The 26,274-nt window shown below is 40.4% G+C and overlaps 1 protein-coding gene across 10 annotated transcripts in view; it reads left to right on the top strand.

Moving 5' to 3' along the window:
* LOC135200049 (uncharacterized) overlaps positions 1-26,274 on the top strand; it is a 289,020-nt gene that overhangs the window by 32,528 nt on the left and 230,218 nt on the right. For 9 of the 10 annotated variants that reach the window (XM_064228292.1, XM_064228287.1, XM_064228290.1 and 6 more), the window contains exons 2-3: positions 12,347-12,511; positions 12,762-12,878. The exons of the other annotated variant lie outside the window; for it this stretch is intronic. In XM_064228292.1, the coding sequence (XP_064084362.1) occupies positions 12,362-12,511; positions 12,762-12,878 (267 nt within the window). In that variant the 5' untranslated portion in view covers positions 12,347-12,361. The remainder of the gene's footprint in view (positions 1-12,346; positions 12,512-12,761; positions 12,879-26,274) is intronic. 10 annotated transcript variants of the gene reach the window in all.

Here is a 26,274-nt window from a genome sequence, read left to right as displayed (position 1 = left end):
GCCTACAATAGCCCATCGTTCTTGATCTCTAAGTATTTAGCTGGTTTACTCTCTGAATCTAGTATTAATGAATATACATTAAAAAACGGGTACGACTTTCAACAACAAATTATCATCCAGGATGGTGACTATTTTATGGTCAGTTACAATGTTGAATCACTTTTCACTAATGTACCATTAAATGAAACAATTGATATTATTTTAAACAAGATTTTTATCAGCAATGATACTCTGTTTTACGGGTTTAATAGGGCTATTTTAAAACAATTTCTGGAACTTGCTGTGCAAGACTCCATGTTTGTTTTTAACAGCAACTCTATTCGCAGGTCGATGGAGTTGCTATGGTATCCCCTCTAGGCCCCATTTTTGCAAAAATTTTTATGTGTGACTTAGAAACTAAATTTTTAAATCAATGTGAGTCTTCCTTTAAACCAGCATACTACAGGAGATATGTAGACAACACTTTTGCTCTTTTTTTAAGTACCCTTGGCAAAGCACACAGTTTCTGGAATATATTAATCAGTTTACGATGGAGGTGGAGAACAGAGACAGTTTGCCATTTCTCGATATCAATATTACAAGAAGTAATTCTGAATTCACCACAGCTGTCTATAGAAAAAAAGACCTATACAGGTTTAGCTAACAACTATTATAGTTTATGTCAAAGAACCTTCAAATTAAACACCATTTATACTCTTGTCCATAGAGCATTAAAATATTCGTCTAACTGGCCAACTTTCCATAATGAAATAGAATTTTTGTTAGTTTTTTTCAGAAAATTTCTATCCCAAAGACGTAGTCCTTAGAGTTATCTATAAACTTTTAACCAAGTTTCTCCAGTCACCGTTGCCCAACTTTGATGTTCCTAAGAAACTGTTCTTCGCTTCCATCCCTTTTGTGTTTGATACAAAATTCTCACGTAGACTAACATAGATCATTGAACAAGTAATTCCCTGTCTTCAGTTAAAACTTATTTCTAATAATCCATGCAGGATAGGTTCATTTTTCAGCTGTAAAGATCGCTTGCAATCCTTCATGAGATCTAATGTTGTATATAAATTCACATGCCCTGGATGTCTGGGCTCTTACATCGGATCTACTCGTAGGCTATTGCAAGTGAGATATTGCAGCCACATGGGTTTCAGTTTTCGCACAGGCCAGAGAATTAAGCAACCAGAGTTTTCTAACATTAAAAATCATGCTGCTATATGCAAAATAGAGGTCTTGAAACAGCACTTCTCTATTATTGGATATACAAAGGACCCAGATAATCTAACTACTCTGGAGTCATTACTTATCAAAAGGCTAGTTCCCTCTTTGAATAATCACACCACGGCTTCCCCTCTGTATTTGGCATAACTGACTTTTTGTTTGGGACGTCAGGTTTTGCTATTCCTTCTACGTCTTTTGCCTTGGATGGTTGGTGTCTTAGTTCTCTCTCTCTTTTTACAGTGTTTTAACATATTTTTAACTTTTAACTTCTGCTTTTCTTTTTAAAATAACATTAAATTTTTATTTTTATTTACCTTGTAATTTTGTGAATTCCTTTTTATAATGTATTTACTTTTATGTTCACAGACTGATGATGCACCGAGAATTGTGTGCGAAACGTTTTTTAATAACTATGGCATTCTACTAATGTATCATGGTACCCCCCTGAAGTATTGTTATATGTATATATATATATATATATATATATATATATATATATATATATATATATATATATATATATATATATATAGATGTGTATGTATATATATATTGGTATTTTTGGGTAAGCAAAAAATCTAACATTCTAGTAATGTTCAATCATTTACCTTCATATTGAAACAAATTGGAAGTCTCTAGCACAGTATTTCGATTTATGGTGAATTTTTTGGAGAAAAAAAAAAAAAACTTTCCTTCCCTCCGCGCGCGGAATCTTCGCTGCAAATCTCCGAAATGCCTACGTTACATTGTCGAAATATTTACTCCATTTCATATTAGCCATTACAGAGAGTTTTATATATGAAAATGTGCGCAATTTTATGTAGAATACAACATGAAATAATTCATGATCGTAGCTTTTATCCTTTTTGAAATATTTGCATATAAATCACGATAAATAGAAAAAAATTGACGTTCGGTCAACTTTGACTATGGAAATGGTTGAAAAACGCAATTGTAAGCTAAAACTCTTACAGTCTAGTAATATTCAATTATTTATATTCATTTTGAAACAAATTGGAAGTCTCTAGCACAGTATTTCGGTTTATGGTGAATTTTGAAAAAACTTTTTCCTTCCCTCCGCGCTCAGAATCTCCGCCGCAAATCTCCGAAAAGCTTATGTCACATTGTCGCAATATTTGCTCTGTTTCATATTAGCCGTTACATAGAGTTTTATATACGAAAATGTGCGCAATTTTATGTAGAATACAGCTAAAAATAATTCATGGTCGTAGTTTTAATCATTTTTGAAATATTTGCATATAAATCACAATAAATAGAAAAAATTAGACATTCGGTCAACTTTGACTCGACCGAAATGGTCGAAAAATGCAATTGTAAGCTAAAACTCTTACAGTCTAGTAATATTCAATTATTTATCTCCATTTTGAAGCAAATTGGAAGTCTCTAGCACAATATTCCGATTTATGGTGAATATTTGAAAAAAAAAAAAGTTTTCCTTCCCTCCGCGTGCGGTATCTCCGCCGCAAATCTCCAAAGTGCTTACGTCACATTGTTGTAATAATTGCACCGTTTCATATTAGCCGTTATATAGAGTTATATAAATGAAAATGTGCGCAATTTCATTTAGAATACAACAAAAAATAATTCATGGTCGTAGCTTTTATCATTTTTGAAATATTTACTTATAAATCACGATAAATAAAAAAAAAATTGGTCAACTTTGACTCGACCGAAATGGTCGAAAAACTCAAGTGTAAGCTAAAACTCTTACAGTCTAGTAATATTCAATCATTTATCTTCATTTTGAAACAAATTGGAAGTCTCTAGCACAGTATTTCGATTTATGGTGAAGTTTTGAAAAAAAAAAAAAAAAATTTTCCTTCCCTCCGCGCACGGAATCTCCGCTGCAAATCTCCGAAATGTTTACGTCATATTGTCATAGTATTTGCTCCGTTTCATATTAGCCGTTACATAGAGTTTTATACACGTAAATGTGCACAATTTCATGTAGAATAAAATAAAAACAGTTCATGGTCGTAGCTTTTATCATTTTCAAAATATTTGCATATAAATCACAATAAATAGAAAAAATTAGACATTCGGTCAACTTTAACTCAACCGAAATGGTCGAAAAATCCAATTGCAAGCTAAAACTCTTACAGTCTAATAATATTCAATCATTTATCTTCATTTTGAAATAAATTGTAAGTCTCTAGCACAGTATTTCGATTTATGGTGAATTTCTTGAAAGAAAAATTTTTTCTTTCCCTCCGCGCGCGGAATCACCGCCGCAAATCTCCAAAATTCTTACGTCACATTGTCGTAATATTTGCTCAGTTTCATATTAGCCGTTACATAGAGTTTTATATACGGAAATGTGTGCAATTGCATGTAGAATACAACAAAAAATAATTCATGGTCGTAGCTTTTATCATTTTCGAAATATTTGCATATAAATCACAATAAATAGAAAAAAATTCGACTTTCGGTCAAATTTAACTTGACTTAAATGGTCAAAAATGCAATTGTAAGCTAAAACTCTTACAGTCTAGTAATATTCAATCATTTATCTTCATTTTGAAACAAATTGGAAGTCTCTAGCACAGTATTTTGATTTATGGTGAATTTTTGGAAAAAAAAAAACTTTTTCCTTCCCTCCGCGCGCGAAATCTCTGCCGCAAATCTCCGAAATGCTTACGTCACATTGTCGTAATATTTGCTCTGTTTCATATTAGCCGTTACATAGAGTTTTATATACGAAAATGTGCGCAATTTTATTTAGAATACAAAACAAAATAATTCATGGTTGTAGCTTTTATCATTTTTGAAATATATTTGCATATAAATCACGATAAATAGAAAAAATTAGACATTCAGTCAACTTTAACTCGACCGAAATGGTCGAAAAATGCAATTGTAAGCTAAAACTCTTACAGTCTAGTAATATTCAATCATTTATCTTTATTTTGAAACAAATTGGAAGTCTAGCGCAATATTTCCATTTATGGTGAGTGTAAAGAAAAACTTTTTTTATGTCCGCATGTTACGAATTCATGGATCATTTTGTGATAATATTTTCTCTGTGTTGCTTGATCGTTTTACAATGTGTTATACAGTGGACCCCCGTATTCGCGTTCTCCAGATTCGCGGACTCACACATTCGCGGATTTCTCTGGGGAACGTTTCCCTGCATTATTCGCGGAAAATTCGTGCATTCGCGGTATTTTTCTATGATAAATATTCACAAATTCCTGGTTTTTTTTATGAATTTCATCATAAAATGCACTTTTTGTGATAAAACTATTAAAAAAACCAAGTATAAAAATTTTTAGTGGGTTTTCCTTGAGTTTTAACAAACAAAATAGGCTGTTTTTAGCATTTTCATAGGGGTTCCAAACATTCGCGGGTTCTAACTATTCACGGGGGGGTCTGGTACGCATCCCCCGCGAATACGGGGGGACCACTGTATACCAAAATGATTGCAATTTAGTGTATAATACAACGAAAAAAATTAACTCGTTAGCTTTAACTGTTTTGCTCACAGCGCGATTTGTATACAATTATATATGAAATTTTTTTGCTCTGTCATATATTCCAATATTTATATATGATAATGATATTTTTTTCATTTCTGATGGTTGCATACTAAACTTCAGGCAATGGCAAAAAAAAGGAGCAAAAAATGAACACTTAATCTTCAAAACTAAGCGTGCTGTGATTTTTTGAAAAAAACTTTTTTTCCGCTTTGGGGCTCACTCCCGAACCCCGCCGTCATACGGGAGACGCTTTCTGAAATACCGCTTAGACGTTTAAGGGTTACATACAAAATGATCGACATTTATAGTAGGCCTAGGTCTAGCAGCCACTTGGGGATGAATGTATGAATATAAACTACTGAAGATGGTACATAGGGGAAACAACCGCCTAGAGTCCATTATTCTTTCGATATTAAATTGGTGAAACAAGAATACAGTTACATCTTTAAGCATACCATTCAAAAGATTGAATTTGTTCATGAAACTTACCTGACAGATATATATATAGCTGTATTCTCCGAAGTCCGACAAAATTTCAAAATTCGCGGCACACGCAGTGGGCGGCCAGGTGGTAGTACCCATTCCCGCCGCTGGGAGGCGGATATCAGGAACTATTCCCATTTTCTATTCATATTTTTTCTGTCGCCGGTCGGTAAACAACTGTTTACAGACCTCCGCCTAGGATTTTGAAACTTCATTAGCCGCTTAAGTATCCTAATTATTCTTTCGATTATTGACTTGGATTTGTGGCTAGGCATACGCTATCGTAAATTTTTTCATTGCATTTGATGTCTGAAGCTAGTTAGCCTAGTTTCAGACTTTGTTGTCTGCATGGGGTAAGGTGAGGCTACCGGAACTTCGGTAGACATCGCTTAGTATATACGTATGACGTTTACATGTTTTCTTTGCATAAGTTCAATGTAATTAGTGTAATGTGTGACTGATTACGGAAGAAGGAGGATTCATGTACGCATTTTTAGAGCATGTTAGAATCAGGAGTTTTCCTCCACAGTAAACAGAAGTTAGAAATAATGAACCTTCTAACCTCCTGTAGATTTTATTTTGCCTAACCCTGTGTTATGGCTTACGGCCGACTAAAAAGTGTCTGCTAGAGGGATTACATCAAGTAATCTTAGACTAAAGTGCTCGCTCTCCAATCAGTGTTGTGAAGTGTAGTGCCCCTTGTGTTGTGGAGGGGCGTCAGATCGGCCCCATAATGCCTCTAGGCCTGGACCTCTGTCGGACTACCCAGGATCAGGGAAGAGGGCATGTCGAAAGCCGCAAGAGGGTTACGGGAGCTCCCCACCGATCTGGCGTCCCTTCTGGCAGGCCCTGTTGACGCTTCCCAGGCTGCTAAAGATCGTGCACGTGCACGAATCTTGAAGGATTGCTTCTCGTCCTCCGAGGCGTCCTCCGAGGCGTCCTCCCCGCGCAAGGGTTGGAGCTCTCGGAAGGACTCGTGCCCTCTAAGAAGCTTTAGAGAAGAGGACGCTTCACGTCCTCTCTCTCGTCAGGAGGAATGTCAGATCGGCCCCATAACGCCTCTAGGCCTAGACCTCTGTCGGACTCCCAGGAAACCAGGGAGAGGGCATGTCAAAAGCCGAAGGAGGGTTACGGGTTTTTCATGCTGATCTGGCTTCCTTTCGGCAGGTCCTGTTGTCGCTTCCCAGGCTGCCGAAGATCGAGCACGTGCACGAATCTTGAAGGACTGTTTCTCGTCCTCCGAGGCGTCCTCCCACACAGGGGTTGGAGCTCTCGGAAGGACTCGCGCCCCCTAAAGAAGCTTTAGAGAAGAGGACGCTTCACGTCCTCTCTCTCGTCACGAGAGGATGAAAGAGTCCTGTGCCCTGTCAGGGCTCTCGAATTTGATTTACATTCTAGATTCCACCTTTTGGAGGACCAACTCAGTATTCGTCTCCTCTCCTCATGGTGCTCCGTTTACGTTATGTAACGTTCGCTTTACTTCGGAAAAGCAAGCTGATAAGTTTGACGTCCAGGCAAGCTGCTCTTGCACAGTCAAACAACTTATGTCTCTGGTTCGGCATAAGAAGGGCAATTTAGACGTGAGGAAGCTTTTGGAGGTGCTCGACGTCCTATAAGTAGAGACATTCTCCAGGACGCTTGGCAAGCACCTTGCGAGGGTGTCTTTCGGAAGCTCGGCGTTCCTTTGCTGAGTGCATTTCTGGAGATGTTCTTTTGCATTACTAAGACGCAAGTTGTCGCACAGGCGGCCACTGTCTTTGTAAGAAGGTATGAAGGTCTTTAAGGCCCGTCTTGAAGACGAAAGCCATACGTCTTCCTTTAGTGTTCACACACTTCAGGAGCAGCGTGCGGCTCTCCATGAAACTCGCATGAGGACGTCCCTTGAAAATATTCAACGTCATACGCAAAACGCGGTTCGTCATAACATTGAGATGTTGGCAAGGTCGCTCGCCAGGACGCCTCTTGGCGGGCCTTGAAATGCATCAGGGCGCTCAACGAGTTCCTCTCTGAAACGTCGTTTTCAGAAGACTTGGTTGTTCTCTGCTCAGACACGCTCGTAGCTTCGCAGGACGTTTTTTTGAGGACGCTCAGCAGGACCTTTTTTCCTAGGACGCTAAGCAGGACGCTTTTGAGGACGCTCGGCAGGACTCTTATGAGGACGCTTTCCAGGACGCTTTCCAGGACGCTCAGCAGGACGCTTTTGTGGACATTCGCCAGGACGCTTCGGTGGAAGCTCAGCAGGACGCTTTGCGAGAGAAAAGTCTTGTAGAAGGCGTCTTATTTGCTGTTCAGGACGTTTCTTAGGATGCTTGACGCTTTATAAACGCTCGTCAAGAGGAGTTTTTTTCAGGACTCTCCACAGGACATTCCTTTACAGAAATTTTTAAAAAGGATTCGGAGGTTAGTTAGCGGAGAGACATACCCGAATTTTTTCTCCGATCCCTCTTTCCTCTTCATCGATTCTCTGAGAATCGGAAGATTATATACTCGGATTCCTGGGTGACTTTCGGTCATGTTAAAGGGTTTTAATTTTCCCCTATTAGCAAAGTGCTAATAGTTTTTGTCAAGTAAGGACGTTTCCCCACCCCTTTCAAGAGACTAAACGTTTTGTCATTTAAGTGGGGGACCCCTCATAAATGGGGTAGTTCTCATTGACATAGATTTTAACGTTTTTATCGTTTAAGCGGATAAAACTCATTAACAAATTTCGGAAGAGCTCTCATTCATTTCAGAGGCTCATCCGGGTTAAGAAAAAGACTTGTAGACTAGATCCAGGAAGTCTTATGTCCAATATCATAAGAACATTGAACGGTCTTTTTCGATCCTCGGTTTCTCTCATGATGATCTATTATTCGATATTACTCCTTTTCTTGGAAAAGAGTCTTGGCAAAGAGTCAAGGAGTTCTTTTAAAAAGTCTCGTTCATTAGAACGTGGACAGTCGTTTTCCTTTCTTTCTCTCTTCCTCGTCGAGGAAAGATGTAGTAGAGAATTCAATGTTCAAATTACTACAATACTTACGTAGTTTTTTTATCTTTGCGTCATTTTGCTAACGCATGGGTCAAGTCATATAGACCTCTGCGGATAGAAGCCGAAAGAACTGTTGTTCTAATGTATTTATTTGACACTCCCTTCAACCTTCCAAGAGTTTTCGGAGTAAGAACAACTCTTCAGGTATTGTTACGACAACACCAACTCAGCTTCTGTATTTAGCGAATTCTGTTTCGTTTAAATAGGCCTGCTTGAGAGTTTCCTTTTGCTCGATAATAGCATACCTATTCCTTCGTAAAGGAGTAGCTGGCAACTCAGGCAGATAGTATTCTGTTCACCATTGAAGCTTTCCTTCGAGGAAGACTTCTCCTTCACTCCTTTTGATAGAGATCGAAGGTGGTCGATCTCCAATCCTTATTTTGTTTGTTTTCTTGAAGGAAAAAATTTAGGATGGAGATCGTTGTTCAGAATCCTATAAATATACTACGTATATTAACCCTCCCGCGACATGATTACTACTAAGCAGTTGAATTGTCCGAGGGGTAGGCGCATATCCTAGTTATTCTACGGATTGCGACTTAGACAAGAAGTATTCTAATTGAACTGCAACACCAACTCAGCTTCTGTATTATAGCGAATTTTGTTTCGTTTAAATATGCCTGCTTGAGAGTTTCCTTTTGCTCGATAATTTCATACCTATCCCTTCGTAAAAGGAGTAGCTGGCAACTCAGGCAGATAGTGCGAGACGATGAACAAGGCTGCTGTTACTGTGATCTACGCAGTACCGCTAGCTCGGTGTCATGCGCGGTTGGTTACGTCTCTCTCCCTTGCGGGAATGGCTGAATAAAACCGTCTCTATGCCCTACAATCATGGATTTTAGCCTCGGGTTGAGAAAATTTCTGTAAATCTTGAATGAACATGCCTTCCGTTTACTTAGAAAATTTCAACAAGATATCTCTTATACTTGTTCGGTGCGGGTTTACCGCCCGGTAACAGAATTCTGTACGAATCTACCGCGGCATAGCACTATAATAATGCTCTCCTGCTTATGCAAAAGCGCAGCCTTATTTAGGGAAGGAAGCAGGCTGAGTGAGGGAATGGATGAGTTTGCTGGGACCATTTTCCCTCGCTGAAGAAGCTTGTTTCCCTGAATAAACAGCAATTCAGACCTCTACAATTTTTCCTCACGAAGAAATTGGAATAACATCAAAGATCTTGTAATAATTCTAATTTTCTCTCAACGGCTTGAGGATCACCTCGGGTGATAGCGAGAGGGTGCCAGACATCCGAACAGAGGAACAGATGTTCTGGCACATTGTCTGAAAGAATTGGAAGCCAAATTGGTCGGCTCTCCAGTTCCTCGAAGGGTGAGTTTGGATCGAGTGGCCCAAATCATCTCGGATAATTTCTCAGCTCTCTCATAGCTCAAGAAGAGAGAAGTGGTTATGGGCTTGGGCACGGAACGTAACGATCCTCAAGAGGTCGTTAAAAACTAGTGCACGTCCGTGCGGGTCTTCTCGACGAGGCAACAACCTACTGACGTCATGAGTAATCCTCACTTAGAAGTATGTCGAAAGTGAGGAGAGACTGAGGGCGTCATTTCGTTAAGTTTTTCGTAATATTGAAGACGAAGGAGCTTCTCTTAAGTTGTTCCCATTATTCATGATCCTAGAGGATTAGCTTTAGTCGCCACAGTTGGCCTCTAAGAGGTTGGATTCACAGAGGTCAGGTAATTCAGAGAATTGTCCCCACAAAGACCCTTCCCGAGAGAATCGGTGTAATCTAACATCGTCACTTAGTGAAGTATCTAATATCTCTCCTCTCTGAGTCTGAAGGCGTTTTCGTTCAGACTATCGAGAAGCGATAAGATCTTCAAGATTAATGGCAGTCTCTTGGCCAAGGCAAAACAGTGCTGCCTATTTTCAGTGTTCAATCAGAGGGGGCCGTTTCTGGAGATAGTGAAGGGAAATGACTGTTCCTCCACCTCGACCTCTGTGAATTTCGTTATGGTTCTATCTTTTTTCCGTATGAAGTATGAGATAAGATAGAAGTCCTAACTATTGTAGAATATGCAAATATGTTGTTGATGGCCTCTAGGCTCAGAAATTCGATTCTGTCAAAACAACAAAGCTTCGCGATCTTTGAGCTGGGGAGATCTTGAAATTCTCTGGATCGCAGGTTCCGGCATGGAACTTAGACGTAGTCTGAGTTTCTGATGCCAAAAGCGTCTCGAACCTATCCTTTCTGCGAACTTAATGCACGTGACCAGAAAGGCTAACATTCTAACCGCTCTAGCCACGGCAAAGAGGGTTAGTGAGGTTTTAGCCATCATCAGAGGTTTTAGCTTTAAAGGACATAATGCGGTGTCCTCTGCCTCTAAGCCTTCCGTTCTTGATAAGAACGAAAACCTGTCTAACCCTTGACCCCGAAGGCTTGGAGACCAAGGGTATGGCACAAATTATTGGGCAAGGGCATTAGAGAGTCCTGTGCCCTGTCGGGTCTCTCAAGTTTTATCTTGATAAAACTATAGAAAGTCGAGGTCAACGGACAATCTGCGGTGTTCCGTAAAAGACCAGACTGGTTCATGTACAAGAACACCCTGGCATTATAGCCAAGGAGTTCTTTTAAGAGGTCTCATTCATTATGTTTGCATAAAGATTTGAGATTTTTTCTTAATATGAATGCTCAAGAGGTGATGGGCGCGGCCTCGGAAGCATTTCAACAGAGCATGACACTCAGTAACATCCTGAGTGCCACGCTTTAGCGAAGGAACTCTGTGTTCGCTTCACACTCCCGACAATCTGCGGTGTTCCGTAAAAAGACCAGACTGGGATCATGTCCAAGAACACCCTGGCATTATAGCCAAGGAGTTCTTTTAAGAAGGTCTCATTCATTATGTTTGCATAAAGATTTGAGATTTTTTTCTAAGTGAATGCTCAAGAGGTGAGGGCGCGGCCTCGGAAGCATTTCAACAGGGCATGACACTCAGTAACATCCTGAGTGCCACGCTTTAGCGAAGCAACTCTGTGTTCGCTTCACACTCCCGACGGGATGTGAAGACGACATTTGAGATCTGTAAGTCGCTAGGACCATACATATCCGTAGATATTATTGGGGGCAGCAAGCAACACGAATCCTATCCTATAGAAAAGGGATAGGTGTGCTTTTAACTTTGAAGGGTTGGTCGCTTGAGGCGCGTTCCTTTTCTTTAGCCTAGAAGTTATGGAACTAACTTTGATAGGTTAGGTCAGGTGGTGGTTTTTAGCTTCGTTGCCCTCAGAAGTATGGTCATATGTCTAGTCACATTGTGGTCACGCCCCGTTGACAGATCATCTAGAGCGCACCAGCATTACAGGTCTCTACCTCGCTGGCAACTCTAGTAACGCAGAAGCAGACTTTGGTGACAGTAATCACGAAGTCGGCTATGCTAACAGGTCAGGAACCAAGATGTATATCATCTACTTAATTTAGTTTCCCAAAAATCTATTCTGTCTCTTCCCACCATCCGAAGGTGGGATTCAGCTATATATATATCTGTCAGGTAAGTTTCATGAACAAAATGTTATTGTTATAATACAATTAAGTTTGTTCATACTTACCTGGCAGATATATTATAATTAAAGTGCCCACCCACCTCCCCTCAGGAGACAGTGGCACTGATAAAATATGAATAGAAAATGGGAATAGTTCCTGATATCCGCCTCCCAGCAGCGGGAATGGGTACTACCACCTGGCCGCCCACTGCGTGTGCCGCGAAAATTTTGAAATTCTGTCGGACTTCGGAGAATACAGCTATATATATATCTGCCAGGTAAGTATGAACAAACTTAATTGTATTATAACAATAACATGTTTCATCAATATAATGTGATACATGTATATGAAAGTGCCATACGAATTAATATAAGCATGTAAGGTCTTTGTAAGATATGTTTTTAAAGCAGTTTTTAAATCCAATATGGCATCCTTCGCATCTTGCTCTTTTCGTAACCAGCATTGATTCGTCCTTCCCCGCACTCATTCAAAAATAATAGCATAGCCTTTATATGTAACGTTTATTGATATTACTCAAGATTGTAGGTGTAATCAGCACAATAAAACAAAATGCCAGAAATTAAATTCATATTTTCTGTTTTCTTTTTGAGTATATTTGATCATTTCCAGTGATGGTTTGGAAAAATGACTAATGCAGGAGATATGAACCCAGCCATGATGACCTCAGATTGTAGCTTATCAGAAACTGACTTCAGTGACATCACAGCAGCAGTAGAATCCATAGAAGGAGTATTTAAGCAGGCTAAATGGGTTCATGAAAAGTGTGTTGGAAAGGTACAGTAGTATTAGTAATTGTGTTGTAAGACCTGGCATGTTTTTATATTTTCACTTTTAAGTGGCGAGAAGTTAAAACCATGATTTTTAGTGACACCTGAGTAGTATTGTGGGACTGAGTATTTTTTTCATGTTTCTCTGAATGTGTATATTAATTGTAATATGCAATTTGTTTTGGGATGAGGTAACTCTCTCTCTCTCTCTCTGATCTATTAATTGCCTGTGTTTGAAATTTAGACTTGATTTACAGAGAGGTGAATGGACAACAAAACTCTCAAGTGCTGAGTCAGAGGTCCACCAAGCTGTTCATGAGCAATTCGGTAAAGCATTATCATATCTGGAACTTTTGGAAGACCAGTTTAAAACGGTAATGAGAATGGAGAAATTAGAAGTTTAATGGAAAGATACTCTATACAGTGGACCCCCCCGTATTCATTTTCTCCAGATTCGCGTACTCACATATTCACAGATTTCTCTTGGGAATGTTTCCCCGCATTATTCGCGGAAAATTAGCACATTCGCGGTATTTTTCTGAGAAATATCCACAAATTCTTGGGTTTTTTTTATCAATTTCATCATAAAATGCACTTTTTGTGTTAAAACTTAAAAAAACCAAGTATGAAAATTTTCAGTGGATTTTTCTTGAGTTTTAACCAACCAAATAGGCCGTTTTTAGCGTTTTTATAGGGGTTCCAAACATTCGCGGGTTCTAACTATTCACGGGGGGGTCTGGTACGCATCCCCTGCGAATATGGAGGGGACCACTGTACTTTTAGTTTAAGGCTGAATACTGATCACAGACAATCCCCAGTTATCGGTGGAGGTTCTGTCTCGGCAGGGTGCTCATAAGCGAAAACTGGCATTAACCGAAACTTGGCGATTTATGAGTTCCGGTTAATGGCGCCTCTGTTAGGTCTGCTATGGCACTAACTTTTACCAGTAACCAAAACTCACCCCGTTATGGCACTAGACAAACGCCATAAAACCGGATCGCTATTAACCAAGTATGCCGATAACTGGGGACAGCCTGTATAAGGGATTATGAGGATTTAAAGGCAAATTATATGATGACTTGGGTAAGAAGAATAATTTATTAATAATGTATTAATGGATTTCTCAAGAATTTATTAATTTCACATAAGTGACTTACCAAACAATTACATTAGCTTTCTTTTTCTTACCTGGCAGTCAAAAATTCAAATTTTCTGGTGGCGGCGGCGCTGCCATCGTTCGTGTAAGTGATACAGGTCTCGCCCACTTTCAGGAATACCTGGTACTGCTAAGCTAACTTGTCAATTTGTTTTCTGCCGGCCATGGAGTAACACCTGTGGTTTTTTGTTACAGTCGACTTTCGTCGCCATTTTGGTTTGTATCTTTTTGGTGATGTACTATTTCTTGGTCGGTTTTTTTGCTTTATCAGTTAATCCTTAAATGCCGAAGCGGTATATTAAGAATTGTCTCCCGTATGCCGGTGGGGTTTGGGAGTGAGCAAAAAATCACAGCACGCTTAGTTTTCAAGATTAAGAGTTCATTTTTGGCTCCTTTAATTTATCATTGCCTGAAGTTTAGTATGCAACCATCAGAAATGAAAAAATATCATTATCATATATAAATATTGGGATATATGACAGCGCGAAAAAAAATTTCATATATCATTGTATACAAATCGTGCTGTGAGCAAAACGGTTAAAGCTAATGAGTTAATTTTTTTCCGTTGTATTTTACATTAAATTTTGATCATTTTGGTATATAACACATAAAACGATCAAGGCAACACAGAGAAAATATTATCACAAAATGATGCATGAATTCGTAACGCACGGATGTACAAAAAAGCTGTTTTAAAAAATTCACCATAAATCGAAATATTGTGCTAGAGAATTCCCGTTTGTTGCAAAATGAAGGTAATTGATTGACTATTACTAGACTGTAAGTGTTGTAGCTTACAATTGCAGTTTTCGACCATTTCGGTCGAGTTAAAGTTGACTGAAGGACGAATTTTTCTATTTATCGTTATTAATATGAATATATTTCAAAACTGATAAAAGCTACAACCATGGGATGTTTTTTGTTGTATTCTACATAAAATTGCGCACATTTTCATATATAAAACTTTATGTAACGGCTAATTTAAAATGGTGCAAACATTACGACAATCGGACGAAAAAACTTATGATTTTTTCGGAAGAGTTACCGCGCGGACGTAAAGAAAAAGTTTATTTCATAAATTCACCATAAATCGAAATATTGTGCTAGAGTCTTCCAATTTGTTGCAAAATAAAGGTAAATGATTGAATATTACTAGAATGTAAGAGTTTTAGCTTACAATTCTGTTTTTCTACCATTTCGGTCGAGTCAAAGTTGACCAAAGGTTATTTATATGAAAATATTTCAAAACTGGAAAAAGCTACAACCATGGATTGTTTTTAGTTGTATTCTACATGAAATTGCGCACATTTCCATATATAAAACTTTATGTAACGGCTAATTTAAAATTGTGCAAACATTACGACAATCGGCCGAAAAATTTCTGATTTTTTTTCAGAAGAGTTACCGCGCGGACGTAAGGAAAAAGTTTTTTTTCATAAATTCACCATAAATCAAAATATTGTGCTAGAAACTTCCAATTTGTTGCAAAATAAAGGTAAATGATTGAATATTACTAGAATATAAGAGTTTTAGCTTACAATTGCGTTTTTCGACCATTTCAAAAGAGTCAAAGTTGACCGAAGGTTGAAATTTTTGCACTTATGGTTGTATTTTATCAGTTTTGAAATATTTTTATATAAATAACGATGAGTTGTTTTTAGTTGTATTCTACATGAAATTGCACACATTTTCATATATAATACTCCATGTAACAGCTAATATAAAATAGTGCAAAAATTATGTCAAAGTTACGAAATAATTCCTGAGATGTGTCGCTGATGTTTTTTAGTGCGAGAAGAAAGAAATTTGCGCATGTGCTCCTTGGTAACGATTGTAAACAAAACAACACCTTGATTCGTAAGCTCCCTGCATCCCCCAAAGCGCGTTATTGAAAAGTTTTCGCCTGGTAGGCCTATAAGTATTTTTCCGCACATTTTTTTAAAAACCTTTTTTATATCGACGTACCATACGTCCAATCGGCACCCGACAGACAATTTATATCAAAGTTTAATACGTCCAATCGGCGTTAAAGGGTTAATGTGGAATTTTTATTATAAAATTAATATTAATAATACTTACCTGTATAATTTATCTAGTCCCACCCATCCTACCCCACGATCTGCCTATGACAACTGATTTTCAAGGGAAGGTTTTGTAACTGTCAAGGGCAGTGTTGCCAACTGGCGGACTGAATAGGAGGTAACAGGATTGCCAATGTGGTAAATTTTGGTGCAGTTTTGGGGGATTTAGGGCTAGATAAATTATACAGGTAAGTATTATTAATATTAATTTTTTAATAAAAATTCCATGTTCGTTCTTTACATGCTTTCTCTTTGGCTATCGGCAAATCTTACCTCTGCTTTGATTAATGTTTCTTTCCAAATCTACCATGGTTAAAGTAGCCTGTTGTTTCCAAGCTATTATATTATTATGAAAATTTATATAATACGTACATACATGTTTAAAGATTACTTACCCTATGCCAAGCTCCCTTTTTCTATTCTCAGAAACTGGTAAGGAAATCACTTGTTTGGTGAGTAGTTTTATCGTGGGACCTTAGAACTCCATTTCTCCTGCAAACTATTAATTAATAAAAGGGATTTTGACGGAGGAAAAATCTATTTCTGGGCAATGACCTGTGTCGCCCAGTGAAATGTCCCTTTAGCACTCATTTCTAAGGTATAAATATTGCTATAAATACCAGAGAAAAAAGTTAAATGGTAATGCCAGAGTATTCTGGCTCGCTCACCTTTATTTTTGTACATGAAAACTTACCCAGCAGATATATACTTAGCTATAGACTCGGTCCTCCCGACAGAATTTCAAAACTCGCGGCACACGCGACAGGTAGGTCAGGTGATCCCTCATTCCCACCGATGGGTGGCGGGATCCGGAACCATTCCCGTTTTCTAAGACATAATTTCTCTGTCGGTTGAAACGGACAACACCTATTGTTCGTTCCTCCATCTTGGATTTCAATTCGTTGCCGAGAATTTGGATTGGTTTTTTGGTGACGTATTCTGTTTTTTCTCTGGCTTGGCATACGCTTAGTGGACTGTTTATCGACTTTGGTATTGACTACTCTTTCACGATGTCTGACTCTAAGGCTTCACTATGTTTAGGGTTTGTAGTAGGGAAGGTTGTAAAGTTAGGCTACCGAAATCGTCGGTAGACCCTCATAATGTTTGCTCTAAATGTAGAGAGAATGAATGTTCTTTTAATAACACCTGTATTAAGTGCGAGAACCTAACAGAACTTGAATGGAAGGAGTTATCTTCTTACGTTAGGAAACTTGAAAGGGATAGAGTAAGGAAAGCTTCAGCTAGATCATCTAGTAGATCTTGTTCTCTAGAACAGGAAGTTCATACTCTCCTATGACTAACGATTTTCCCTTAGCCACAGCTGCTTCTCCCCGTACTGAATCCAAAGATTCTTCCTTCTGAGAGGGAAAATGTGAAAGCTTCTATCAAGAAACTCCAGGCTCAGTTATGAGCGTTAAATGAAGGTAAGAGTGGTGGGATAGTGATTTGTTTGCAGTGTCCCCAGTGCAGTGGAGGGGGCGTCTGACTGGTTCCTCATTGCTCCTAGGCCTAGACCTCTTCCAAACTCCAGGACCAGGGGAGGAGGAATGTCGAAAGCCGCAGGGAGGATGCAGAACATCCCAACGGTCAGGCGTCCCTTCGGCAGATCCTGTTGTTAAGTCCCAGGCTGCCTTGGATAGCCGCAGAAAAGGCGTCCTAAGGGAGTGTTTTTCGGCCTCTGATTCTTCCTCTCCTAAAAGAGGATGGAGTTCGGCCTCTCAATCGCTGATTTGAAGAGAACCTGAAGGCGCCAAAAGGAGACGTGGCTGATTCCAGCCCAGAGCGTTTTCCCGGAGTATTGGCCCTCGGATCCTAAAGAAGGCGAGACAGGAGGAGCCCTCTCTTCAGGATCCAACGAAGAAGTTCCTGATTAACCTGCAGGAGCAGTTATCCTCTTTAGTAGGCTCTTTTTCGCTAAGGATTCGACAAGGAGGAAAGATGTTTCGCTCCTGGTTTAAGAGTTTCCTCTAAGCGGCCCCTCTACGTATAGGAGAGAGACACACTCTCTCCAAGGCGTTTATCGCCTTCGTCGAGAGGACTCTTCGGATAGGAGTTTTTCTCCTGACAGGCGATTCCTTTCGCCCTGGTAGGCGCTCTTCTCCAAGAGATAAGCGCCCTCCTTTGGACAAGGCTTTGAATCCTGGCAGACAGGAAGCACGTAGCCTCTCCCCTTCTAGACGCCGTGAATTGAGCAGAAGTCTCGATCGGTTTAGGTTCAAAGAACCGGAAGAGAACCTAAACCAATTCAAGTATAAGGATCCGTTTGGGACTACAGGACCAGGATTGGAAGGAGCCAGTTAGGCGCAAAGAGGCAGTGAGACGCAAGGAAGGGCGTCAAGAGCCTCGCAAGCCCCAGGATTCAGGGCGTCAGGAGTCAGTTAGACGGCAAGAGTCAGGAGCAGGAGTCAGGGCGCCAGGAGTCTGTTAGGCGGCAGGAGTCAGGACGCCAAGAGCCTGCTAGGTGGTGTCAGGAGTCAGGGCGCAGGGAGCCTTTCAAGCGCCCTGAATCAGGACGTCAGGAGCCTATCAAGCGCCGAGAGTCTTGCGAACCTCAAGTGACTAGGCAACAAGAGTCTAGTAGGCGCAAGAATGTTTTCTGGCCGCCAGGAGCCTCATTCTTCGTATAGAAGTTTTTCTATAATTCAGTGCTCTCCTTCTCGGAAAAGGAGTACTTCTCCCGGGAAGAGCCCGATCACTTCCAAACGGTCTCCTTCAGTTGATCCTTTGGAAGGAAGGACAAGCCTGTAGATGTAGCAGTTTCGGACTACAAGAGGCTCTCTCTCTACTTCTCAAGGAGTTCGGAGACTCCCTTCATCCTGCTGATCCGCCTTCTCCAGTATCTTAATGTCCAGTACCAAGGCTCATAAGTCTTCTTCTTTCGTCAAGATGCGGCCTGCTTTATGTATGAAAAAGGCTTTGAAGACCTTTTCAGAATGGTCAGCCTCAAGAAGGGAAGCGGGCAAAACAGTTTTTTCCTGCCCTCCTTCCAAGTTAACAGGGAAACCTGGAAGGTGGTATGAGACCAAGGAACCCATGGGGTTAGGCCTCCCTTCATCCGCAGACGCGGACTTTGCTTCTCTGGTAGACTCATCCAGGAGGAAGTCTTTGCTTTCTGCTAAAGCAACATGGGGTATGTGTGAGTCTGACCATCTTCTAAGGGGTCTCTTTAAGACTCTAGAAGTTTTCAATTTCATGGACTGGGTATTGGGAGCATCAGCCAAGAGAGCTCAGGACACCGACTTTGTATCGATGGAAGAACTTTCAAGTGTCCTGGCTTGCTTGGACAGAGCAGTTATGGATGGCTCCGTAGAAGTTGCCTCGCTTTTTGGAACAGGAGTCCTAAAGAAGAGGTCGGTCTTTAACTCTTTTCTAGCAAGAGCCGTATCACCCTTACAAAGATCCTCTCTTCTTTTCGCCCCTTTGTCCTCTCATCTGTTCCCACAGGAGGTTTGCAAAATCTCTAACGGAGAAGGCAACTCAGGATCTCCTCACACACACAGCTAAGAAGTTTAGGCCAGCCGTGCCTATTGAAAAAAGAGAGAGAACCTCTATTGTACAACCCTTTCGAGGTACCTCCTCTTCTAGAACCCCTCTTAGGTAAGTCGCAGACCAGAACGAAGGAGGTAGACCATCTAGAAGGTCCTTCGGGAAGTCTAGATGAACAGAGAGTCCTCCAGACAAAAGTAGGCGCCAGACTACTCCAGTTTGCAAAAGTCTGGGCGCAGAAGGGAGCGGATTCTTGGTCCCTCTCGATCCTGAAAAAAGGATACTTGATCCACCCCTTCAAGGAAAATACCTCCCCCTTGGACGACAACTCCAAGGGAAGTTGACTGCAATAACTACCCGGATGCGGTCCGAGAACTAAGCTATTTTGCAGGCAGTGGAACAGATGATTTCCAAAGGAAGCGGTAGAACTGGTTCAAGATCTCCAGTCTCCAGGATTTTACAATCGGTTGTCCTGGTACCGAAAGCATCGGGCGGATGGAGACCGGTGCTAGACGTCAGTGCCCTGAATTTCTTTGTTATGAAGAAGAAATTCTTGATGGAGACGTCTTCCTCCGTTCTGTCTGCTCTTCGTCCAGGGACTGGATGGGTGTCCCCTCGGACCGTTCAACGATGCGTATTTCCATGTGCCAATTCATCCGGCATCACGGAAATACCTAAGATTCATGTTCCAAGGGAAAGTATTCCAGTTCCGAGCGATGTGTTTCGGACTCTCGACTGCACCTCAAGTCTTCACGGACATCATGAAGAATGTAGCTTATTGGCTACATCTAGAAGGGATCAGGATCTCATTATATCTGGACGATTGGCTAATAAGAGCCCAATCGGAGAAACAATGTCTGGAGGAGGACCTTTTCTTTACTCTAAAATTGACAAAGTCCCTGGGACTATTAGTCAATCACGAGAAATCATGCTGACTCCCAGCAAAGCATTGTCTATCTGGGGATTCAGATGGATTCTCTGGATTTTCTAGCGTATCCTTCACAGGAAAGGAGAGAACGCTGCTTGGAAAAGGTGGCAGTCTTCTTAAGGAAAGAACATTGTTCCGCGAGGGAATGGATTGAGCTTACTGGGGACCTCTCCTCGATGGAACAGTTCGTTTCCTTAGGAAGACTACACCTAAGACCCCTTCAATTTTATCTGAAGGAGAAATGGGATTGGAAGTCCCAAGATCTAAAAAAAAAAAAAGGGAAAAACCTTTCCGATCTCGAAGGGAATCAAGGAGAATATCCTCTGGTGGTTAGATCCACAAAAACTAAACAAGGGGATCTCCCTTCACTTACAGAACCCTCGCCTAGCGTTATTTGCAGACGCCTCAGATTCAGGGTGGGAGCAACCCTAGGTTCGGAAGAAGTGTCAGGCACTTGGGAAGGAGAACAAGTGTCCTGGCACATAAACAAGAAAGAACTAACAGCCATTATGAGCTCTAGTTCATTTCGAGGAACAGGTCTCAGGTCTGGTGATTCAAATTCACTCGGACAACACAACAGCCCTTGCATATATAAAGAAACAGGGGGGGGGGCACAGTCCTTTTCCCTGTACGAATCAGCAAAGGATCTGCTGATTTGGGCTCAGGAAAGGAAGATCTCTTTCTCACAAGGTTTGTGCAGGGAGAGAGAAAGTCCGGGCGGATCTGTTGAGCAGGAAAGACCGAGTCCTACCCACGGAATGGACTCTCAATTCTCAGATTTGCCAACAACTGTGGCATCTGTGGGGAAGGCCCAATATAGACCTGTTTGCAACCAACAGAATCACAGACTAGAAAACTATTGCCTCCCCGATCTCGGATCCGCAAGCAGTAGCCATAGACAGCTTTCTGCTAGATTGGACAGGCCTAGACACATACGCCTTCCTCCTTTCAAGATAGTAGGGAAGTATTGAGGAAGTTCGCTTGCTCAGAGGGAACAAAAATGACCCTCATCGCTCCCTTCTGGCCAGCTCTCGATTGGTTCACAGAGGTGCTGGGAGTGGGTAGTAGATTTTTCAAGATCGCTTCCACTGAGGAACAATCTTCTCAACAGCCCCACTTCGACAGATTTCACAAGAACCTCCCCGCGCTAAGTCTGACCGCCTTCAGACTGTCGAAGGACTTGTCAGAGCAAGAGGTTTTTCGCACGAAGTGGCGAAGGCTATTGCAAGAGCCAGAAGAGCTTCCACCTCTAGGGTGTATCAGTCGAATGAGTTGATTTAGAAGATGGTGTAATAAGAATAAGAAAATATCCTCTTCCAGTACCTCTGTAGCTGAAATTGCTGATTTTCTTCTCTATTTGAGAAAGGACTGTAACCTGGCAGTATCGACAGTAAAAGGTTACAGGAGTATGCTGGCCTCAGTCTTTCGACATAGAGGACTAGACCTTACTAATAATAAAGATCTCCATGACCTTATAAGGTCTTTCGAAACCACGAAAGACCAGATAATCAAGAAACCGAGTTGGAACTTGGATGTGGTCCTTAAGTTCCTAATGTCAGAAAAATTCGTACCGTCTCACGACAGCTTCATTTAGAGACTTAACTAGAAAGTCCTTATTTCTGTTTGCATTAGCAACAGCTAAGAGAATAGCGAGTTGCAAGCCTGGAAGGTAAAAGTGGTTTTAGGAAGGATTCAGCGGTCGTGCACCTTTAAACCACTTTTTCTAGCAAAAAACGAAAATCCCTCAAACCTTGGCAAGAAGCTTTGAGATAAAAAGGACTCTCTTCACTAACAGGAAGAGAACTAGAAAGGACTTTGTGTCCAGTCAGGGCACTCAAGTTCTACTTGAAGAAAAAGTGTTGCTGGGAGGTACAGAGGAAAGTCTTTGGTGCTCTGTAAAAGATTCCCCCCCCCCCCCGAAAAAGATTCGATTTCAAAGAAATGCCCTTACGTTTTCGGTTTCATAAACGGATGGTAATAAAGGAAGCTCACCTTACTTGCAACGAAGAGCACCTCAGATTCTCAGAGTAAGAGCACATGAAGTGAGAGCCATAGCTACGTCAATGGCATTTCACAAAACATGGTCTCTTCAGGCACTAATAGAGTCAACTTTTTGGAGATGTAATTCTGTGTTTGCCTCCAATTACCTAAGAGACGTAAAAATTTCTTACGAAAAGTGCTTTGCTCTGGGAGCGTATGTTTCAGCGAATTCAAGTGCTGGAGAAGGAGCTGAGGCTAATCCTTCTTAACAGACTTTAGTGTTTAAATTTGTCTTTATTGGTGGTTGTTTTTATTGGTTGATTGTTAGAGGGAATAGGGGACCCTCTTGCAATTCATAGGTTATAACAGTACTAACATGGTCAGGTGATCGGGATTGGCTTCAGTGCTCCTTGTGTTTATTTATAGAAACCTTAACTCTGTCATGTAAGAGGGCTAGTCCCCATTGATATGACGAAGGTCAAGGCTCTACCATGTAAGTGGGTCAGCCCCCATTGGTACGATCCAGAGAGCTCTGTCGCGTAAGCCGGCTAGCCCCCATTGACACGATCCAAAGAGTTATTCAGCCATAGGTCCATACCTCTCTGGGACTCTTGAGGCAGGTAGACTCATCGACAGTAGTCATGAAGTCTTCAGCCCAATCAGGTAGGAACCATGGATTATTATATCCAAGAACAAATATGTTGTTTTTTTCCTGTTTTTTAATGTATTTACTATTAGTATTATCATTATGTTTTAGCTGTCTCTTACCCTCCACCAAGGGTGCCAATCAGCTAAGTATATATCTGCTGGGTAAGTTTTCATGTACAAAAATGATATTGTTAAGATACAATAAAGTTTTGTACATACTTACCTGGCAGATATATCGATTATGGCCCACCCACCCATCTCCCCTCAGGAGACAGGTGGAAGAGAAATTATGTCTTAGAAAACGGGAATGGTTCCGGATCCCGTCACCCAGCGGCGGGAATGAGGGATCACCTGACCTACCTGTTGCGTGTGCCGCGAGTTTTGAAATTCTGTCGGGACGACCGAGTCTATAGTAAGTAGTATATCTGCCTGGTAAGTATGTACAAAACTTTATTGTATCTTAACAATATCATTTTAAAGGTGTCGGTATGGTATCTGGGGTGAGTGGAAACCACTACCAGAGGTCCCTTGCCATTTTAGTCTCTTCCTTCTTCAAAATCCCCCGTCTACAGAGGAGCCGATCTAAGGCCCTGCTACCCGCTACTACTATGACTAGCGTCTTTGTTTTCATTCCTGAAGATAGCACCAAAGCTTGGGCCAGATAGGGTGTGGAAGAAAAAAGGAAGGGGTGGGATTTCACTGGGCGACACAGGTCATTGCCCAGAAATAGATTTTTCCTCCATCAAAATCCCTTTTCTGGGCTCAGCCTGTGTCGCTCCGTGAAATAGTGCCAGAGAATTGGCCCCCACAAGCTTGGAAAGATCAGTGTAGATAGTTAAATAATATTAGGTAAATTAAAACACCAATAGGATTAAATACTATAATATAAAAGTTAATCCTACATCAAATAATAAAAATACTGCACAATAGGGAGTTTTAATGAACCTTAAAACTAAACTTATCTACACGACAAGGTCAAATGACCACTAGATCTTGGATAACCACACCAAACAACAAGTGTATTATGACGGGAAACTAGGCCCAGATACAATATAATACAAATAATCAGTATATACATAAGTGCCATCTAAGGTAAAGTATAATACAATAACGACCAAGCTAAGGCAAGGATGCTAGTGAGGCAGGTAGGAGGGAAAGAGCTATGAGAGAGACATAGGCTAAATAACTACTCATTATTATTTCATGCAGTGTCAGGGGAAACTGTGTTTCCGGCTGCCACTGCTAGGAATTTAAGGGCCTCTAATGACTTCAAATAGTGGCGTTTAAATACTGTCGGAGATTTCCAGCCTGTGTACTTCTTGAGATCGTCAAAATTCATATGTTGAAAATAATTAATTGAGGTGGCTACTGCTCTAACATCATGTGCCCGTGGAAAGGATTCTGGGTTAGCCTGTTTTATAAAGTACAAAATTTGTTGTCTAATTCCTTTTAGGGAAATAGTACCACCTTTTTCCCTAATGAACAAAGGGCCTGAAGATATCAGGGCAGTTCTGCTTAAATATGCTCTTAGGGAGTTAACTGGACATAAGGACAGGTCCTGTGGGAGTGGAATAATTTTCCATGGGGCCCACCTATCTTGTGGGTCCTCATTTTTGGCTAGAAATTGACGATCTGGAGAAAGTAGTAATTCTCCTGAGGGAAGATATTCAATATGACCTGGTTCCCTAGATAGGACCGACAGTTCCGAGATTCTAGCTCCTGAGGCCAAATGTATTAGGAATAATGTTTTCCTTAAGAGAGCTATATAATCACATGAGTTATTATCAGTTTCAGAAGCTAATTTAAGGACATCATTTAAAAACCATGAGACCGACCTGGGTCTCTCAGATTTGTCTAAGCCTAGCACAAGCCTTTGGAATAGATGAAAAATACAAATCTGTTAGATCTATATTGAATCCAAATTGGAAGATCTTCTTAAGGGGGCCGGCCAGAACCCCTATACAGGCGGCCCGCGGTTAACGGCGCAATCACTCAACGGCGAATCGGTTTTACGACGGCGGTCGTCAAAAATATTCATTAAAAACATAAGGCATTGGTTAAAGGTATCTTTACGGCACCAAATTTCAGTTAAACAGCGGCCGCTAGCGCCATTGTCTAACGAGTTCATACATATGTAGAAATGCCGTTCAGACCATAAAGGTTATGCAAATTATATTAACAAATTTTATGGAGAGTTATTACGTAGGTATTAGGGTAAAATATATGCCTCTGATGCTGTTCTATGCCGAAAAATATCGAGTTACATAAGTGCAAATTTAGCTATGGATGTGTCGATTCATAATGTTCATGCTTTTGTTTAAAAGTGTATGAAAATGTATTACGTGAAAGGCATTTTATTTTTGTACAGAAATATGATACAAGGCAGCTTTTGAAACTGCCCTTCACATTATCAAATACAATGTTGTTTCATGTTCTTTCTTGTAAGCCGCCGCCTGCCGCTCTTCCGAAAATATCGATTTAAAAAAAGTGCAAATTAGCGATCGATGTGTCGATTTTATAAATGTTTATGCTTTTATGTTTAAAATGTGTATGAAAATGTACTACGAATAGGGTATTTTTATTTCTGTGCAGAAATATGATAAAAAGACAGCTTTTGAAACTCCCCTTCAAGTTATCGACTACGATATTTTTTTCAAGTTCGTTCTTGTATGCCGCCGTCTACCGCTGTTCGAAAATAACGAGTTAAAAAAAAAAAGTGCAAATTTAGCGATCGATGTGTCGATTTTTCAAATGTTTATGCTTTTATGTTTAAAATGTGTATGAAAATATATTGCGTAAAGGTATTTTCATTTTTGTACAGAAATAAGATACAAATTAAGGCAGCCTTTGTAACTAGGCTCCACGTTGTAAGGGGATGGTTTTTCATGTTCGTTCTTGTCCGCTTGTTCCGAAAAATGCATTGTGTTATTTTATTAATTACGCATCTTTTCCATAAATCCTTTAAAAAGTTTATACATTATTTCACTGTATCCAAGAATATTGTATGTATTCTCATATTATTGTATTTTAAAATACTACGGCAAACTTAAGCCCGTATTCCGCGGAGCGGCCAATGTTGTGGTTTGAAATCAGCTGATGAATACGAGTCTGTTTCACCATAACGCAATTCTGAGCGAATGCTCTTGCTTCTAGTTAGCATAAATGAATATCTATATACTTGACTTATATGAGACAAAGTTATTTTTCCATATACAGCGTGTTTTTAGGTGGAAATATTTATTGAATATGTCTCGTTGTGAATGTGAACTACTATTTTTTTCGTTAACAGATTACGTTGGCGGCATGTTTATTGCGTAAAAAATTACGTGATTCCGTTCGCACAATACGTAATCCTTTATATCATCGTGATACGAACTTTACGTTATTTATCTTATATCGGCGTGAAACCAACAGTAAAATGTGTTCTTTCAAGCACAGTAGTTTGATTAAAATGATTTTATCCCAATTTTATCTACAGTTGTGTGTGATGG

This window comes from Macrobrachium nipponense, chromosome 26 (assembly GCF_015104395.2).
Source record: "Macrobrachium nipponense isolate FS-2020 chromosome 26, ASM1510439v2, whole genome shotgun sequence".
NCBI lineage: Eukaryota > Metazoa > Arthropoda > Malacostraca > Decapoda > Palaemonidae > Macrobrachium > Macrobrachium nipponense.
The sequence above is the reverse complement of the archived record's forward strand: the minus strand, read 5'-3'. Positions and strand labels throughout refer to the sequence as shown.